This window comes from Ruditapes philippinarum, unplaced genomic scaffold, assembly GCF_026571515.1.
Source record: "Ruditapes philippinarum isolate M1 unplaced genomic scaffold, ASM2657151v2 ctg4177_1_1_1_1, whole genome shotgun sequence".
Lineage (NCBI taxonomy): Eukaryota > Metazoa > Mollusca > Bivalvia > Venerida > Veneridae > Ruditapes > Ruditapes philippinarum.
In genome coordinates this window covers 21,828-41,979 of record NW_026853848.1, presented here as the reverse complement: position 1 = coordinate 41,979, position 20,152 = coordinate 21,828, and the positions used below count along the sequence as shown (strand labels likewise).

Genomic DNA, 20,152 nt, shown 5'->3' with positions numbered 1-20,152 from the left:
AACCACAGAATTAGTTTCCTACCTTCAAATCTTAATTTGTTTTGATTGTTGAAATTTGACCTTGCTAATTTATTATGGAGACTTATATGGAAATGCTCAATATGTGCCAGATTTTGTGCCACCATTCATGTTGTGATATGTTTTGAGGGCTCATGTGTCTCGTCATTTGGAAACTGTCTTTAGGGCTACTACTTACTTACTGCTTAAGTCAGGCTCCAAATTGAGTTAAAAGTGTTGTGATACCAGAAGTATGTAAAATATATTATTCCGCCCTATATAATTTTGTTAAAGGAACTCCACTGAGGAACAAAGACCTAAACACTCAAAATTTAATAATCTTCAAAATATCAACTGATGCACTTAAAATGGTAAACTCTGCAAAGAATAATAAAGAATTATACTAAGAATTGAAATGAAAATCCATTTCCTTTGCTATTCTTAACTGGATTTCAGTGAAAAGCGTTGCAACCCTTTTCTGGTCTTTTTGCACAGTAAAAATGATTATTCTGGAAAAAGAGGATGAGGGAATGATCTGAAAATTTGCTACCAAGTTATTAGCCCAGACCATCATCAAATTGTACACCAATCTCTTGAAAATGTTTTCAGTCCCGACACATATTAAAAAAAGCTTGAGAAATTTTGCTGGGTATTGTGCTGTATCATGGCACACTTGATGTAAAAAGGGCAGTTGCACATGTATGCAAGTTATCATGGTTTTGCACTAATATAAAGGTCACTTGAAACAGCTACTATGAAGTTCATTGTTTGATAAATTTGATACATTAGGAAATTAAATGCATTCTTACTTAAACAATGTAATGTTACTTAATACATTAACAATAAATGTTTAAAGTAATTATGATAATTATGATATCATTTAATTAATGGACATGAAACAAACAAACAAAATATATTTTGACAAAAAAATAATTTACAAATGAAAACATTAATTTATTAGATACTTAACCGAAGAATAAATACTGACAAAAATAACATAAGTTAAATAAAGCATTTATTTTTGATATCCAATTATGTATTAAAGATATCATCTCAGAAAATTTGATTAAACTGATAATCTTAAATGACTGTAAGAAGCTGGAGCCAGCATTATGTCCATTTAAAAGAAATAAAAGTTATCCACCCTGTTTTTCATGCCTGATAAAAATCTCAATCTTCAATTTTGCAAATTCATGGGAGCAATAAACTTATGTTGTCTTGTCAATGTTAGTAACTCATGTTGTACAACATTGTTAACCACATGACAGATAAAATTGTTCATAGATTTTACCTCTTGCACACTGATTTTATCAACTTGTTAAAAAAAGGCGGAAAGTGTGAAATTGCGAAGTTTAGGTAATCTTTTCTTTCTGGACCATGAAATGGATTTTAAAATTGGCAGCTAAATAATGTAAAACTATGCAAAGGAATAGTGAGATGTTTACATCAAAAGCTGTTTATTATTTAATTTTTTTTTATCTTTAAAAGTATGCATTTGTAATGTTATTTACTGTATACATAGACAGATGTTTAATGTCATATGAAATTGTTTATGGTGTATTTTATTCAAATATGCTGATGAACAAAAAAGGACAATAGGCAATTGTGAAAAAAGGGAGATAAAAGCTTAGTGGCTAGGGTATCTACCTCTCAACGTAGGCGTTAAGGCTTCAAGCCCTACTGGTGGTAACAACCATGTGTTGGCCTCGTGTGACACTAGTACTGGTTATAGGACGTGGACCAAAGAGTGGTTCAAATCATCGTCAGTTACCCCCTTTTTATATTTTGTACACGCTACAATATCTAGATAATGTAGTATGTATGAAATATATAACGTGGGTAACCGACGCCGGGTTCAAGAAAGCTTTGTGCTTTCATTAAAATCAGGCTAAACTTAATGTGTTTAAACTATTTTTGAAGGAGGAGTTACATGTAAGAATAGAACAAACGTTTTGTAATAATCATTGCCATGTAAATGAATAGGCAAAAACATAGGTGGCATATGGGATAGGGTCAAATATATGTTTTTCAAGACTGACTTGCCAATGTACTTCCATTAAAAAAATGCACCGCACATCATTGCAGTCTGACCAGACTCAATACTGTTGGCTGATTTTAATTTTCAACTTAATATATCCCAAAATGGATATTAAATGACTTTTGTACATTCTCAAAAAATGGGAGCTCAGGTCAAGCAAGTCTTTTTAATTTTCAACTTAATATATCCCAAAATGGATATTCAAATAATTGATTAAATGTATATTTAAAAAAATATTGCAGCTGGTCAAGTCTTCTTAAGAAATTCAGAAGGTCAGGGGTAATTAATATACTAATATAGAATTTCAGAAACTAGATGCATTGTCTTCACTCTTAAATATAGATCATTCCCATTATTTGTTAAATTCTTTTTTCCCATTTATTACCCAGCTTTTTCTTCTTTTTTTTTTTATAAAATTCTTGTACTATAAACTTGAGAATATACTTCAAAATTGTCTCCTCATGTTTGCTTAATTAATCACTATTCAAGTGTACACAAAACCAATCAATTGTGTAAACATATTCAACAGACAATGCATTATTCTCTCTTAAAAAGAATTTTTCAAATTTTCAAACCAACAAAAAAAAGATCCACAATATGTTATAAAGTCATTCTACTGTAGGTGAATTGTGTATAATAAAACCCTAATTTTGTTCTATATAATACTCCTGTATAGGTAGTATACGGATATGCTGATTGGTTATTGATCTTTTCCAATACAGGTATGGTTATATCCCTTAGATAAGGCTTTAACATGCAATAACATGCGCTCACTCGGGGTTAATTTACTGTGAGATTGGACTTCTATGTATTTACAAAGTGTTGATCACACCTTACAAGAAGAATAATGTTTTAACCATGCATTGTAATTTCTTAAATTTGTAGTAGTGTTTAAACTTGAGTGTCAGAGCTAATTAGGTGATAATATAAAGTGTTGAAATTGTGGTTTAATTTGTTTATAGGTAATTTATAGTAAAAATAAAAAGGGAAAGACGTGAAGTAAATTTAAAATAGAAAGTAGGGAATATTTGGTGATATCTGGATTATTGATTTTTAAAGGATATTTGAAGTGGATAACAAGTTTATGTATATCTTAAAGGTAAATATTTTCCAACTATGGGTTCCATGTTTTATTATCTTTTAAGGTACTTGATCAGAGAACTTTTTAATTAAATTTTGCATTAAAAGGGCAGTGGAATTTTGAACAAATTTGTTATGTATTTAATTTTCACAAGAGTTTAATGTTAAACAGTCAAATATGATCTTAAGCCAGGTTTTCTTTCAGGTCAGTTTTAGACAGTTTGCCAAGTTTTTTTTTACGAAGCTATACCTAGAAGAAAGTTTTTAATAAAGAAATATGTATATTGAGAATGATATAGCTATTTTAGTTCTTTCTTGAGCAGTGATTATAGTAGTTTTATGACAATCAATAATATAAAATCTTTGACCAGGTTCAAGCTTCTAGTATATATAATTTATAATGTTGACCGCTCAGTTTAGTGAGTTTTTTACTTTTGTGTTTTTTTTCTTTTGTTTCCTTATTTGCTAAATATCTATTGGGGTCCCCGAGTAATTAAGCACTGCTTGATTGCAATGCTTTTATTTAGGTCAGATGACTTCTTACTTGGTTTACTCACCAGTAATTGCACTATAGTATGTATGCATTTAATATCAAAGCTGCAAAAGAACTGAGAATCTGTCCACTGGTGGGATTTGAACCGACGACCTTTGGAATAAGAATGCGGTGCTCTACAATGTTGTAGACAATTCGAATATTCAAAATAAAGACAAATTAGTGTTACACAAATGTAGTGGTGAAAGTGATTAAAGTTTAGTTTACTCGACCTCTTCAGACCTCATAGAAACACGATATACATATATTATAATATATTTTATGTATATATTATAACTATATGTATATTTTATGTATTTCCATATTATCTTATTTCAAAAAGAAAGGGAATATATTTAATATAAATTGAAGAAAAAATTATGTAACATGTGTTTGATATCATATACTTTTGGAGAAAATTAATATTTGTGTATTATATATATAATATTTTTAAGCCTTATATATAGTTAGTAATATACTAATATATTAGTTATGACAGGTTACTGTGACAGATGTTAGTGTAAATATACTGTCATCATATGTTATATAGAATGACATATGTTACACAAGACAAGAAAAAAAGATGACTTAGTGTATACTTGTTGAACCCACCTTCGTTTAATTACATGCACAGACACACAAAGTCAAATGGCAACCAACACTTATTATCTGAACCTTTACTTACATAATGTTTGTACCCTAAGGAATTTAATATTTTGTGTGTCAACAAAAGTCATTTGAAGAGCTAATATAATATAAAATATCAAGTTTTACATGCATTTGAATGGTGATAAATGTGTTTGAATCATACTTTCGTTTGTACTTTCAATTCAAGCGTTTAAAATTTCCCTTTATTGCATTAATTATCTAAATTGGAGTCATGGGTTTGAATCCCATACAAGGTGATATACTCCTTGGTCTGGTCTACACAGACAGGGTTACTGGTTAAGGCCGGCCTGCATAGCTCAGTTGGTTTGAGCACAAGACCAGTAATCTTGACATTGTGGGTTTGATCCTTGGCTGGTCAACTAAAATTTCTTAATACTGTCTTTCTAATGAGACTTTAAATTGAGGTCCCAAGTTTGAGTGCTTCAACCAGGAGATGCTTCTGGAATAGGGGCATCTTTCTGTATCTGTACCTTGCATTATCCTCCAAAATCTAAAATGACTAAACCAGTACCAGTGAGATTTTTGTGTTAGTTAAATACGAACAGATTTATTTGAGCTTTGATTAGGATGAAAGGTTGAAGTGTTTTTGAACATCTATTCATTTGAGTCCACTTCTTGGAAGTATTATTATCACAGGTGTAGGTCATTTCCAACAGCCTTGCTGTTGGGTTAACCCTTTAGCGACGTGGTTGTGTGTCCGCCTTGTAATCAAGAGGTCTGGAGTTCAAAACTGGTCACCACCTGAGGATTTTTCAGGTTAACAATACAAGTTTGAGTGTCATATGAGGTCAAACATTGTTGTGGCACAAGTACAAAGGTCTCATACCCATGATCACTGGTGTTGAGTTTTTAAATTTTTTTTATTGGTCAGTGTACTATATCTGGCAGTTTCTGAGCAATCAAATACCAAAGATGTGAGTTTGAGCTTAGATAAAAAATTTTATAACCTCAGACCCAGGCCTGGGTTTGAGAGGTAAACACTTAGCCTCTTGGCTGCTATTCCCCTCGTATTTCTAAATGAATCACAATTCCCCTCAGATTTCTAAATTAATCACATCTTGTATGAAATGTCACTTAAGTATTTCAACAAATAAGTTCAATTTCAGCTTTCAAGGTCAAAACTTTATTGATTATAGATGAGCAGATAAGATTTTACTAAATTTTACTGTCATGTTTTACCTGAGGCATTTAAGTAAACCACTTTTTTTCATAAAATGAATGGAAAAAGGCTGACATTTTATTAAACATTAATTTAATGGTTTTATTAAACATTAGTTTAATGGCTTTTGAAATATACAGAAGACAATTTACTCGTTGATCTTTTTGTTTGTAAAAGTAATAAAATGTTTTGTGTATGCATTCTTTCGACAGATTTCATTCCAAAGAAAGGTCGTTTACAGTCGGTGATCAAATATTGACGACTTTAGTTATTGTAACAAAAAGAGAAACATGCCAGTAATTTAAGAAGTGGCCCTTAGTTTGTCTGAAGTTTAGAAAATAAAGTGCTGCACATTTGATTAACCCTGATAAAGACTTTTATATGTAGATAATATAAAAAAAGAAATCATGAATTCACAGGTGTTAAAAGGCATGGTATAAGTTATTTTTATAGACTAATTAGACATTAATTATGACATAAATGGTTCAATGTTGAATTGTTTCTTTACTGTTGTTTAATTGTTTTGAAAATCTCTTTGTAGAAGAAAAAGGTGCATGGTTTATTTATATTAGTTACAATTTTGGTAGGCTTTTGATAGTGAGATACTATCACATTGAAGTTTGGTTACAGTGTGGGTTCATTCAAACCAAGCCTGCAACATTTTCAATTTTGTCATTCTGGACATTCTTTTGGGATTGTATTTTTCTCTAACAATTTACAGTGATAGTTACAAAGTTGTTTGTTGGTGACAAACTTACGGAGCCCCTAGGGTGACATTTTCGACACTTTTTTCCCGGCATTTTATTCGTTTTTACGAAATGTTAATTCTTTTTTACAAAATATTAATTCGTTTTTACGAATTATTTATATGTTATTACGAAATATTAATTTGTTTTTACGAAATATTAATTCGTTTTTACGAAATATCAATTCGTTTTTACAAAATAATAATTCGCTTTTACGAAATATTAAAAATTACGAAATATTAATTCGTTTTTACGAAATATTAATTCGTTTTTACGAAATATTAATTCGTAATTACGAAATATTAATTCGTAAAAACGAAATGTTATTTCGTAATTACGAAATAATAATTCGTAAATACGAAATAATAATTCGTAAAAACGATTTTTTTTTCTAGGGTGTAAAAGAGTTTTGGTAATATTTATAAAGAAGGACTTAACACTTAGTTCCTGACTAAATAGAAGGCATGTTAAAGCAATATAAATAGTGCTTTTTTGTCTCCCCAGGTTTTACAACTTAACACTTATGTACACTTAAATTAAAATAATCGGCTGTCAATAGCGTTGCCGCCACAGCCGTGGTTGTACAGCGCTAGAAATGTTTTTGTTAAAATGGGGGTAATGTGCCTCAAATCCATCGCTCTGTCGATGAGTTTTGAAATCAAATATTATGTTTTTTTTATGATCACATAACTTGTAAAGAAATATACTTTTTTAAATTGATTAGAGTGAAAATCTGGAGCCACCCTTTTAGTTTAACTAATGTATATGATAAAAGAAAGTAATAATATAGCATGTTTCTTTTTAAAGAAACATGTCAGAAAAGATTAATAACCTCAAAAATTAAAACATTGCTGATGGGAACATGTATTTCACAATGGGGAAAAAGAGTACATATTTCGTAAAAACGAATTATTATTTCGAAATTACGAAATAACATTTCGTTTTTACGAATTAATATTTCGTAATTACGAATTATATTTCGTAAATACGAATTAATATTTCGTAATTACGAAATAATATTTCGTAAAAACGAATTAATATTTCGTAATTACGAATTAATATTTCGTAAAAACGAATTAATATTTCGTAAAAACGAATTATTATTTCGTAATAACGAAATAACATTTCGTTTTTACGAATTAATATTTCGTTATTACGAAATAATATTTCGTAAAAACGAATTATTATTTCGTAATTACGAAATATTATTTCGTAATTACGAAATAAAATATTTCGTAAAAACGAATTAATATTTCGTAATTACGAAATAATATTTCGTAATTACGAAATAATATTTCGTAAAAACGAATTAAATGCCGGGGAAAAAGTGTCGAAAATGTCACCTTAGGGGCTCCGTACAAACTAGTACTTCATAAATCAGAAACACTATGCAGTGGGGCCAGACAGAATGAGCAAACAAAAGGTGATTTTTTTATCCCAATACCATGCTAAATAACATAAATGGACCTGTCCCTCTTTCAATCTGGACAAGACCATTTATCATTTTTAGGGAAAAGTAAATTATGTACTGATTGAATAGCAAACAGTGGAGACCCTGATCATGTCACGGTTCAGAACTGTTCACTAATTAGGGGAAATGTGTAAGTGGCCAGATTGCTCAGTCGGTGGAGACCAGAACCGTTTTCCGAGGGTCCCGGGCTCGAGTCACTGTCAGGTTGCACATTTTTCTCACCCTGTCACAATCAGATAGCACAGATGGATGACAAAGAGCACAATAATTATTATTGTTTGTAAGATTTCGTACCACATCAGACTGGTATAGTATTGTCTTCACTGAAAATTTCACAGATCTCAGCAATAATATTTTTTCAGACTGGTTTGAATAGCTGTAACATTTTTGTAAGGAGACAATAGTATTGTGAGAGATTGTATTTATTTCACAAGTACTTAAACCAGTCAGAATGACAATTTGATTGTGGTACAATTCAATGAAGTACATAAATTATCAATATGATGGCTAAATTGATTTTGGCTTCTATTATAGCTGGGATATTTAGTGATACAAGACCTGTCCAGATCTACTGGCAACACTTCTAATTATTGATTTTGAGGCCAATAACAAAAGTTATAATTGTTTTCCACTCTTGACTTTGATGTTGGATATTTGTAGAACCTTTCTGTATACCTTTATACATTTTTAGGTAGCTCTCCCCATCATTGATTGGAGATAAAATTAATTGTGACCTTTTTAAAGTTTTTGCAAATTCATAATATTTTAGTTGAGTATTTTATGAAAGATTTTTTTTTAGGCTGATTGAATTTGCTTGGTAAATAAATAATCTTGTATGTTTTATGGATTTTAAATTTTTAAAAGCTATTTTCAAGTGTAGTATAAATATAGCTACTTGAGGATTGCTGACTTTTTAAATGACACTGTTATGATAACAAAAAATTATCTCAAATTAAAAGCTCTCATAAAAATCAATCATGTTCTTACCTGATATAATATAAGCATGCAAAAAATATAAGGTGCCATTTATATTAGTTTCATAAAAGTTTTAAAGGTCTAGAAAGCGGACTTACCACTTAATTAGAGTGCCAAGCTTTTTCAGCACAATTGAGTATATTTAATTTTAAACTTACTTTGGTACATTGTAGTAGTGGCAAATATTTTGTTTAAAACTTGTCATTTATTGAAGAAAAAAAATTGTTTGTAATATTTCAAATTTTTGTTCAATATTTGAAGTATTTATTTTTCAAGATGTGGCAAACCTTTTTTGTTAAAGTTACAATTCTTTTTCCTTTCAATTTTTGTGTGTGTGTGTTGTTTTTTTTCTTAAAGGTGCTAATTTACTAAAACAAAAAGGGGTTTCAAAAACCCTTTTGTAAATTTTTTAGAAATTTAAATTAAACCCCCGATTTTTTGAAAAAGGGGAAAATCAAACTTTTTTCCACAAAAAATCTATTTTTAATTACCGTTTTTTTGGGAAAATAAACCAAATTAAAATTTTTAATAAATCCCCAAAATAAATGATCCCCCCTGTGTTTCCCAAAATATTTTAAAAAAATTAAAAATTTTTCAGTTTTAAGGGACCCCACCTAAACAAATATTTTTAAAAAGGGTTTAAACCCTTTTTGTGGAAAATTTTTTAACGATTGCCAACCCATTCATGTTTTAAATTTTTAAAGAATTACACCCTAAAAATTTAAAAAGGAAAAAAATTGAAAACTTCCCCAAAAATTTGGGGTTTCCCAAAAAATTTAAAAATTTCGTTTTTTAAATTTTTTGCCCAAGAAAGGTATCCCAATATTTTTTTCCCGTGGGATTAAATGCATGCTGAATGGAATTTATGCTTATTTAAGGAATTGTTTATGAAGTTAAAACATGTGTAAGCATTGTGTTTTGTTATGCAGGTATGCCGTTTGTGTAAATAAGATATTATCAGAATTGTTAATAATAGTGATGTGTTAATAATTCTGTATTATTCTCTATATACATGTATGTCTTTTATGTGTATTAAAAAAGGACAATTGAGTTACAGAGTTGCTTTTGTTGTGACTTTGTTTAATATTTTGTATGGTTGTTAAAATTAAGTATTTAAATAAATTGTTTTATTTATAGGTTTTAGTATTGCAAAGTATTTCAGTTGTTGCCCAATGATATTACGTATAAAACTTTTTAATAAAAGGGTAAATTTAGCTAGCAGATAGATTCTTTTTGTAATTTAATTCTATTGTTATTTCTTTGATGAGGTTTTATCAGAAATTTGTTAAAAAAATCATTTTTTTTTTGTTTAGCTGATTATCGCTGTACTGTAGATTAAATTTTATGCAATGAATATTAATACTAATGTAATCATGCAAAAAAAATTGTCTTTAGTATTTGGTGTGAAACGCATAATAATTTGTTAGCAATTATAATAAAGATGTAAATTTTTATATATCAGTCATTCAGATCATGTGTTAAATTGATAAATCACCTGTCTTTTAATTTTGTGTAACAAGTCATGCAAAACAACATCTGTTACGAAAAAAAAGCTCAACATTATGTATGTATTTGAGCTTTTACTTACGTTGAATATTAAATCAAATATTAAATCATTTTATTATTTTTACTGTAAAATGTCTTAACCCAAAAAGCCCACTGAATTAATTAGAGATTTCAATATCAAAACATTCAAAAATTGAGCTACATAAATTTATTTTATGTTCAGACTTGCATGGCTTTGGATTTGTCACAGTGGCTGATTAGTTTGGTACCAGCAGGCTACGAGTTTAAGCTCTATGTTTGGTTTGTTACCAACTCAAATAAACTGTGAGTTAAAAGTCTAAATTCAGAATGCTACAAAATAATTTTGCAACTTCTGAGAATGTTCAGGTTTGAATTACAATTGGTAGAGATGATGAAAGTTCAAGTTTCGGGACTTCTATCACAAGAACTAGAATATAGCTAAGTCTCTGCATAAATACTAAGTAAATTGCATGACAAATTCTTAAAACTGTGTGCTCAGGTTTTAATTAATTAATATGCAAATGTGCGTCAAAAAATAATCAGCAAAGTCTGTGAATAATCTGTCAGATGACACGATATAAACATTACATCAAGCATGGGGAAATGTACAAAAACAAGGGATACCCACTAAAATATGTAATGCCAGTAGATTCTAGGTCTAATTTATAAGTTCAAATCGACAGAAACTAGTAAATAGTTGATAAATAATAGATTGTTTGGGAAATTTTGTATTTAAATTCTGTATGTATGATAAAATGGTTCACAAACCAAAACTTACATCAATATAATAGTTTCTCTTTATATAGCTTCTTCAGTTGACACATGATAGATACCAAAGGAAATAACGTAAACCATACTAAAACAGACGTCTACGTTAATAGACACCATATTTGGCATGTAAAAGGAACGTTATAAAATAAAATATATTGTCTATAACTGTTTTATGCAATACATTATGTACATGTGTATAATTTATATAGATATAATTATAATGTAACAAGCACAAATATTTTTTGAAAAATTTTCATAAGATAGTAAGGGAATCTGTATTAAAGACATAATTTAGATGGCCATTTGAATTTGGTTTTGAGTTATAGGGCCTAAATTAGACAATGAATTTTCAATATTATATAAAGGTTGTATACATAAATGTACTATTTTGTGACTGCACGGTAATATGTAATCTAATTGGGCAAGTATCATGTGGAAAATTGTAACTAAAATAAATATCCTATGTAGAAATGGTAAATTAAAACCACTCTGATAATAGGGAACAAAATCAGTAGTGCAGGCAGCTTTTGTGTGGCCTTTGATATATAATATATCGGTATATATTGTCAGTTAATATTGAAACTTACATTCAATTAGCTTTCTTTATTTACAAATGCCGTGTCTTTGATCTATTTATACAGATAGCCCACTGGTTGTTGATATAGTAAACATGAAGGAATGAAGAAATTACAACTCCCGTCAGTCATGGAGAAGTGACTTCAGATAGGTGCGTAATTTACTGACTATACACATTTTCTTTTGATTTAATGCCTATATTTAAATACAGCTCATTTAAAATTCATACTTATCATGATAATGTTCATCCATTGAAACACATGGGGCACGATGCAGAGATTGTATCAATTAAAATACAGGTTCTTTTTCATTTTGGGTGTGCTGTGAAACACCTTATCTTGAACCGGGAAATTTAAAGTGAGCCTTGAATTATGTTTAAAGGTAAGAAAAAAGCTTTCTTACATTTAATCTTAATTATTATAATTATTAAGTAAGTAAGCTTAGATTTTATGTTTCTGAAACACATTGACTTGATGTTCTGTCCTTTCATGATATACTAGCTGGGCAGCCATTTTCTGACACACTGGGCCTCTTACACTACAAATCTAAATGAAATACCTTCTTGGCTGAGTGAGGCGCTGTATGAGTCCCTGAGTGAGTGTCAGTCCCTCAGTGTGTCAGTTCCTGAGTGAGCCTTGACAAGTTGAGTGATTGAGTCCCTCTGAGTAAGTGAGTCCCTGAGTGAGTCAGTCACTGAATGAGTCCCTGAGTGAGTCCCAGAGTGAGTCCCTGAGTGAGTCAGTCCCTGAATGAGTCCCAGAGTGAGTCCCTGAGTAAGTCAGTCCCTTAGTGAGTCCCTGAGTAAGTCAGTCCCTGAGTGAGTCCCTGAGTGAGTCAGTCCCTGAATGAGTCCCTGAGTGAGGCTGTGTGGTTGGAATAACTTGTCCTTGACACTGCTGTGAGTTTCCAATACTTTCAACTGCAGTTTCGTTAAAACTTTTCATGTGAGGAAACTGTCCAACTTATGTACAGATAGGTAGTTAGGTAGGTCAGGTTATGTCTTGGATCCCCACTATTTGTATCTGATGTCTTCTTGACCTCCAGCAGTACAGTACAGCTTGACAGTCACTACATGACCTTTACAGTGTCACTGTCACATAAAAACTAATCTCTCCAAATACCCAGCAGGCTAGCAAACCAACCTTCCCCCACTTCCCCCAGTTACATCCTCCACCTTTGTATTTCCTGAAAGAAATAAAACATAACACCGAGCATCAAGCAAAGAAAGCCATGTGTTTGCAAAACTTGCAAGGTCATTGTCAGACCAGTTTTCGCGATATGTTTATGTATATGATATGTATAATAAAGTGCTCAAGTGTCACATCGTAAAAAATGTGTCATAAAAATTTGATGTAAAAGTTGTGAAAACTTTTGAATTTCATTTTTAGATGCACACCACATTGTGATGCAAAGAACCGTGAGATTGTGCTTGTATCACTAAAAATGTTACTTTTTATGCGTAAATCTTACAGTCTAAAGAATACTTTATTCATGATGTGAATTATACTACCAAAAAAATATTTATTTATCTTCTAAAAGTAATATTTTTTAGTTTGAAAAAAAAAAATGCTGACACACTCTTGAATGGAATGACTTAATGCAATAAAAATTCATAATCAGTGTGTATTTTTTTTCCCAAATGTTTCTAAATGATAAAAGGTGTTTAAGTTTTTTCGCTGTGTATTGTAATGCTAAGATTTTTAACATTTTTGGTACAATTAAACTTTTTAAAGAATTGATTAATTAAGTCAATGCATTTAGTTTACACAAATTTATTTTTTAGTTTATTGTTGGAAGCTATAAGCTTATTGAAACATTCTCCAATCTGTTCCTGGAACCAACCAGTACAATGGCTTGCCCCTGACAGGGTTTGACCCCACTCTGTCAGGAATCCTTAGATTACTAGTTCGAAGTGTTAACCACTTGGCCTAGCCACCACTCTAAAGTGAATGCATGTGTGATGGTATAAAAAAACCATGCTGGCTTAAAATCTCTGTTGTATTGTCTGTTCTGTTGTTGTTGTTCTTGCTGCTGTTGGGTTTTTGTGTGTGAAAAAGGGGTAAACGAGTAGTGAAACATTTAAGATAATTTTCATGTACATCACTGTAACATCACATTAAAGGATGATTTGTATGTATATACGTTCTTTTATCTCATGAAAAAAATTGCTGATAATTGTTTTATGGTCTATTGGATACAATTCTATAATTAAAATGATTTGAAAACTTAAAAGGGAAAATGTTTGTGAACTATAAATATTTAAGATGAGCTTTATAAAGCTCATAACACAAGCAATTTTTATGTCATTTTGAAAACATTAGTGAACATTAATCTCTCTCTTAAGATGATATTTTGACATGTGAATTAAATCTAAGGTATAAAGTGTTTTTAATGATTTTTTAGTATGACTTCTTGATATATCTGCCAAAATACCTTTTGATGTATCAAATTGCGAAACTGTATCTTTTAAAGACATGATGTTACATCTCAACGACTGATAATAATTTGAAAAAAATGTAGTTTGATACTCGGTTTTTTTATGGCTTAAATTAAATACGGTCAAATATGTAAAAGAAAAAATCGTATGTAAGTTAGAATAGTAACTGTTGTGCTACAGTGAAGATGTACAGAATTAATCGTGTTGATCAAATTATATATCTTATAGTAAATTGATGTCGTGACCTTGCCAATTATTTGCCTCGGAGCAACTCATTTATTTAATTTTATCCGTCATAAATGAATGTTAAGTTACTTAACATTAATATATGAATATTACATGAGTGTTTTTCAAGAGCTTTTGTTTACAAACATGGGATTGTAAGAGGTGTCCAAATATTGTATCTTAAAATTAAAATGTTGACCATTTCAACTAATCGTGTCCAGTGATATTACCTTACTTGAATGAATACAAGTTTGGTAAATGAACAGCAAATTTCACCTTTTAGATATGTGATTGATAAAAGGGAGGAATCTAATAACTAATTTATTGTTAAACATGGGATATTTATTCTGAGACTGTAAGTAAAATTGAATTTTAGTATAACTTTAAAATATATTTTAATTACGGTTTGATAAAGAAAGAAAACAGTTGCTATTCAAAGGGTTAACTACCGTCACTTGGTAAGTTTTAAAGATGCACTCAAAGCTATTTTCATCAACCCTCTTTGCAAAGTCATGTTTTCTTCATGTATCTAACAGTAACAAAGTTCCTGATCACATGATTTTACTAGATCTTCACATCAAGTATTTTCCTTAATTTTGATATGTTGTTGGATAATATTGATATTTTAAACATCATGTACAATGTACTATGGGAAGTCTTAATAAATTTAGTTGATATTATTTACATTTTAGAAGATTGAGTTACCATGGATACCTCAGACATCCAGGGGGATGAGACAGTAAGTCTGTCTGACGTTCTGGTCGCCCGTGATGCGTGTCTCCCGGAGGATGAACTCTGGGCGTTGTGCCGGGAATGCTGCCTTGTACTGGAGGTTGTTAACAACTCCCCTGACATGTTTCAGACACTGTGTGTGACACCTGACACTGTAGCATTTGATCAAGTCGGAAACGTTTGCTTCCTTGACCTAGATGTTGGTAAGTTGAATCAGAGAAATATAAAACCTTCGTCTGCTGGCGGCGACTAATTTTACCCATGCAACTAGTGCAGACCAAGAGATCCAGCATGCCTTTGCTGTCTGATCATGGTCTGCACTGTTCACTATTCAGAGATTCAGTTATTTTTTAAATGTTACTTATAATAGTGTTTGGCTTAGTCAAGATTGAAACTCCACTTACAATATAAAGCGTGGTGAATGTTGACTATAAATATATTCAGTAGAAAATTAAAATGACAATATCAGATGATGAGAATTGGTGTAAAGTGATTGTAATTCATTCAGTATGTTATATCAGTTACAACTGTTTTGCACAAAGTCCTAAATTTGTGGTCTTACAAGAAGAAGAAGGTATTTTGATTAACTGTATATTTAAGTTTCAGGAATTGAAAGTAATTATGCATATATTTTTGAAGAGGCCTACCCTAGATTTCGGTATGAAGCCCTAGATTGGTTACTTGACTTTGGGGTATTATTCTATGTGGTCACAAAGCTTGAATTTACGATGTATGTTTGCTTAAAGAATTATGGTAATACAAATAATATTCAGCTGTTTTGTAATATCAAAAGTTACAAGTTGAATTTCAAGTAATGATGAATCATTTCAATTTGAATAGAAAAAAATAGGCAAAACTATTAATTTGATATACGTGTGTTTTAGATACACATCATATTTCATGTTTTGATTTAAAGAAGATGAAAGAAATGTAGGAAAATTGAAAAGCTAGAAAACGATATGTGTAATATACATAATTTTATATCCCTTTCCATAACCTTCAAAAGTTACGAGATTATTTTACTACGTATAAAGTAACCAAATTCGGATTGAATGACGAAGTAAATTTTATTTTCATCTCCTATAAAAAAATCTTTACACAAAATCTCTACAGCGAGCCAAAAATGTTTTTGTTTATGTGAAACCGCTATGGCAAACTGTTTTTTTGTTTAGCCGCACAGATTTAAACGTGTGCCAAACATAAACCCCGTAATCCCAGACTTGTCATTGTGTCCGGGCATAATATTTTAGAAGCTTAGAAAGATTAAAGGATGATAAATCAGTGAAAACACAATTGGCAAGTATTTGAGGGACAGATTAAGCGGCAATTGTATTGCTCAATTTGTTAATAACAAGTGGGATAATAAGGCCAGATATACTTATCCTCTTACCATTATATATCATTATATTACATATGTTTTGATATTATAGAGACAACTATTTCTTTCCTTATTCGAGGCGATCAGAAAACTTCATAACGTCATGTAACACAAAGATTTGTCTCGCTGATATTCAGTTAATTTTTTACCTTTGAGCACTGTCGACTCCTTTGAGCACTGTCGACTACTTTGAGCACTGTCAACTCCTTAGAGCACTGTCGACTATTTTGAGCACTGTCGACTCCTTTGAAAACTGTCGACCCCTTTGAGCATTGTCGACTCCTTTCAGCACTGTCAACTGAATATTGGCAGCCCACAGCTTGTTGAATAATGAAAACATATTGTAGTAGTAATAAGGGGGAGGGGGAAGTACCTTGTAAAGTGCGAGATTTTATTCTTTTAAAGTGCAATTTAATCAATATGTTCAGGAATGAATACTATGTAAACATTCAGAAGCTAAAGGCTTTTTGAAAATGAAATTTTTGATAAAATAGAAATCTTTAAGAATGCCAAACATGGAAAAAAATTTCAAATGTTGCGGGCTCTGAGTTTGATTGACTCTAGTGCGAAATGAAAAGTTGTGACTTGACACACCCAAATTCCACTCATACTGAATTTAAATGGTACACTATACAAGTAACAGCATTATTCTCCTTGAAAGGAACAATGTATCCAAAAATATCATAGTGCACATAATATATCTTGCATAGTTCACATTTCACTTCCTCATCTTTAATTACAAATGTATATTTTCTCATCCATTGACAGTGAGTCGAGAGGAATTAGAAAACATGTTATATTCATAATTATCTGCTGTCTATTTATAACGTAATTTGTTTACAAGAATAGTTTACTTGACTATGATAATGGGTGGGTAGTCTGCGGCCAAGTGGTTAAGGTTGTTGACTTCAAAGTACTTGCCCCCTCACCGCTGTTGGTTCAAATCCCACCAGGGACATTGGATTCTTGCATGTGGGGAAGCTATCCAGCTTAGCTTACAGAAAATTGATGGTTCTACAGAGGTGTCCGTGTGTGCCTGAACTATTATGCAAGAAAGGGCATCTGAGGTCCTCCTCCACAAGTAGAGCTGGAAAGTCTCCATATGACCTATAATGTGTTAATGCGAAGAAAAACCCGACCAAAAATAAATTATAGGGCTATCCTACTGATGTTGTGTTTCAAGACTTATAATGCATGGTTATAATTTTCATCATAATGAAGAAGATTTGTAAAGCATTCAAACATTATTATTACCACAATTTTTTTTCTTTAAATGATGAGGATTTCCCAGCGATCGTCTAGGAATATTTGTCAATTAGTTCAAACAAGACTTGGCATTTTTTTTCATGTTAATAAGGATGGCGCTCATGTTACTAATATTCAAATCTTGTATTCTATCGATAATGTATAGGATTTTTATGGTATTTATAGGTTAATCCAATATTTCTACTTTTGTATAGCATTTGTGGATAAATATTTATTCTTAGTTTACTGTTGATCTACTTTTAAAATACTTAATCCTAAACCGTATAATATGTGAAAGGAAGTAATGCTAGAGGTATTTCAATGTCCGGACAGAAAAAGGGCAACCTGTTCAATAAGATCCTGTAATAGATTTATTTAATATATGTTTTCCTAATACTCTGTAACAAAATACTTAATAGTACACTTAGTATATATAACCCAATGCTTCAAAAATATTAAGACCCTTTCCAGACAGTGTTTAAGTGAAGTTTTGCCAATTTTCTTTACTTGCATGTTTAGGCATCTGAGTCTCTATCCAGTTTTGTTGTATTTTAATAAGAGATGCAGATAGTGCAAACTTTTGGAAGAAATTCAAATCCATGCTACATAAGGTTAATGCAAAAGTCATTTTGTTACCCCACCCATCACATCCAATATAGCCCCCCTCCCCCCCCCCCCCCCCTCTTTGAGATTTATACCAGAAAATTTGATTTTGTAACTATCAAAACCTTGGTATAAAATTTCAATCAGATGGAAAAATCTGAAATGTAGCCACCATACCAGTTTACTAGACAGTGCTTATAGAAAATTTAATCCACTGTAGTGGCACAGTAGTACTGAGACAGCTTGAATGTAAAAACATGGTTCATTTTCATTTCTTGGCTCTAAACCCCTTTTTGAATGGAGAAATTACTGGTTCAGTTAAATTTGATGATTAAAGTATGTCACACTGCAAGCATTAAATCCTCAGTTGTTTTCTACTGACATACGAATAGAGTAGCAATCAATCTGGCAAAACTTCAACAAAAAAATTAATCATGTTGACCACAGATAAATAGTTCCTTGAATGTCACATTTCCGATACTTTATTGACATACCTTGTAAGCATTTTAATTTATACAGTATATACACAATATGGTCAATACTATGCCATATTGTTGAGAATGGCAAATGTTTGAATTCTGATTTCAATTTATCAATGACTAATTTCCTTTGGTGTAGTCAGACTGGGCCCCAATGGACAATATATTGGCTCGCATTGGAAGTAGATTGGGCCGCATTGGCTTTACTTAATGTTATCATTCATTTAATACAAATTTTGCTGACTGTCAAACTTGAAATATTGATAAATCTGTCGCTCATTAATAATCCATTCTACATTGATTAAAGCGATGATACTTCAAATATATTATGTCCTTAAATGATATTAATGTATTCAATGAAAAACAGATCTTTCAAAAGGACAGTCTGTTGTGACAAAAACATAAGTTTTAGCTTGACTATTATACAGTATACAAATGCATGTATATAGATTTCGGATTCACAAATCTAAATAAATTTATAAATACATGTGGATATGGAGATTCATCCTATTCATTTGGGGAATTTAGGGGCATGAGTCCAGAGTTGCGCCCCTTTTTCACTGAACCATTTGATATCTTGCTTTCGAACTTTGAGTTCTTACTGAAAATATTACCTTTTAATTGTTTTATTATGAGACTATAAATACAACCACTTACAACTGTGTCAGGGAATCAATTCTTTGGTTCAGTACTGAGTAGATAGGAGTTTATCAGCTTGTAAGCCATTAGGAATTTGAAATGTGTATGACCTTCACATTCATTTCTAGCCAAGAGTACATAACTCTGTCATGGATTTTGACATGTACTCCCCTTTGACTTCCAACCCTGAACATGAAAGGCAGCTTTAACTGCCTCAACCATTGCAGCCAGATTAATAATAATAATAATGTAAATTTTGTATTTCTGTGAAATGAACCGTACAAAAACTGACTAAATCTAAATAATTGTAACATTGTCATCATGTATACAGTGTTCTGTTGTACGGACATATAGGAGGTTTTATATCAGTATTGCATGCCAGCCACATGTCAGATAGAGCAAATTTCAAAGGCAGTCAACAGTTTGAATGATTGATTATTGATTGAATACTGATACACAAATCACACACACATTGATTAGATAATAGAACAAATCATGCTGATCACCAAACAAGTGTTGGGCAGTGCATTATTTACAGAGGATTATCTCCGGCGACCCATATCTTACCTGCGGAATTAGGAGTCTCTTGAGGAACTCTTTGTTTGGGCTTTAAGTTGAGATAATGCCAACATTCATCAAAAATGTTTTAAGTTACTGCCAAGATTCATCAGTTTTTAAAGACACCCTGTGGACTACTGTATACTTGTGAACTAATATGTCAAATTGGCTCTGATAATGCTACTGAAACAAAGACAAACAGAGTATTATATATTGAATATAGGACAATATAATTATGTTTACAATGGCAACATTGACAATATAAATTGTGTAATGTTTTAACCTCTGACCGCCTAATATCTTAAATGGACTTGT

General features: G+C 31.1%; 1 protein-coding gene across 9 annotated transcripts in view; it reads left to right on the top strand.

Moving 5' to 3' along the window:
- LOC132738162 (kinase non-catalytic C-lobe domain-containing protein 1-like) overlaps positions 1–20,152 on the top strand; it is a 31,954-nt gene that overhangs the window by 2,289 nt on the left and 9,513 nt on the right. For 2 of the 9 annotated variants that reach the window (XM_060725620.1, XM_060725628.1), the window contains exons 1-3: positions 2,806–3,134; positions 11,607–11,692; positions 14,896–15,138. In XM_060725620.1, the coding sequence (XP_060581603.1) occupies positions 14,910–15,138 (229 nt within the window). In that variant the 5' untranslated portion in view covers positions 2,806–3,134; positions 11,607–11,692; positions 14,896–14,909. Of the gene's footprint in view, positions 1–1,268; positions 1,409–2,805; positions 3,135–9,505; positions 9,597–11,606; positions 11,693–11,770; positions 11,923–14,171; positions 14,559–14,895; positions 15,139–20,152 lie in introns of those variants that run through there. The other 7 variants (XM_060725625.1, XM_060725621.1, XM_060725623.1 and 4 more) reach the window with 6 other exon arrangements.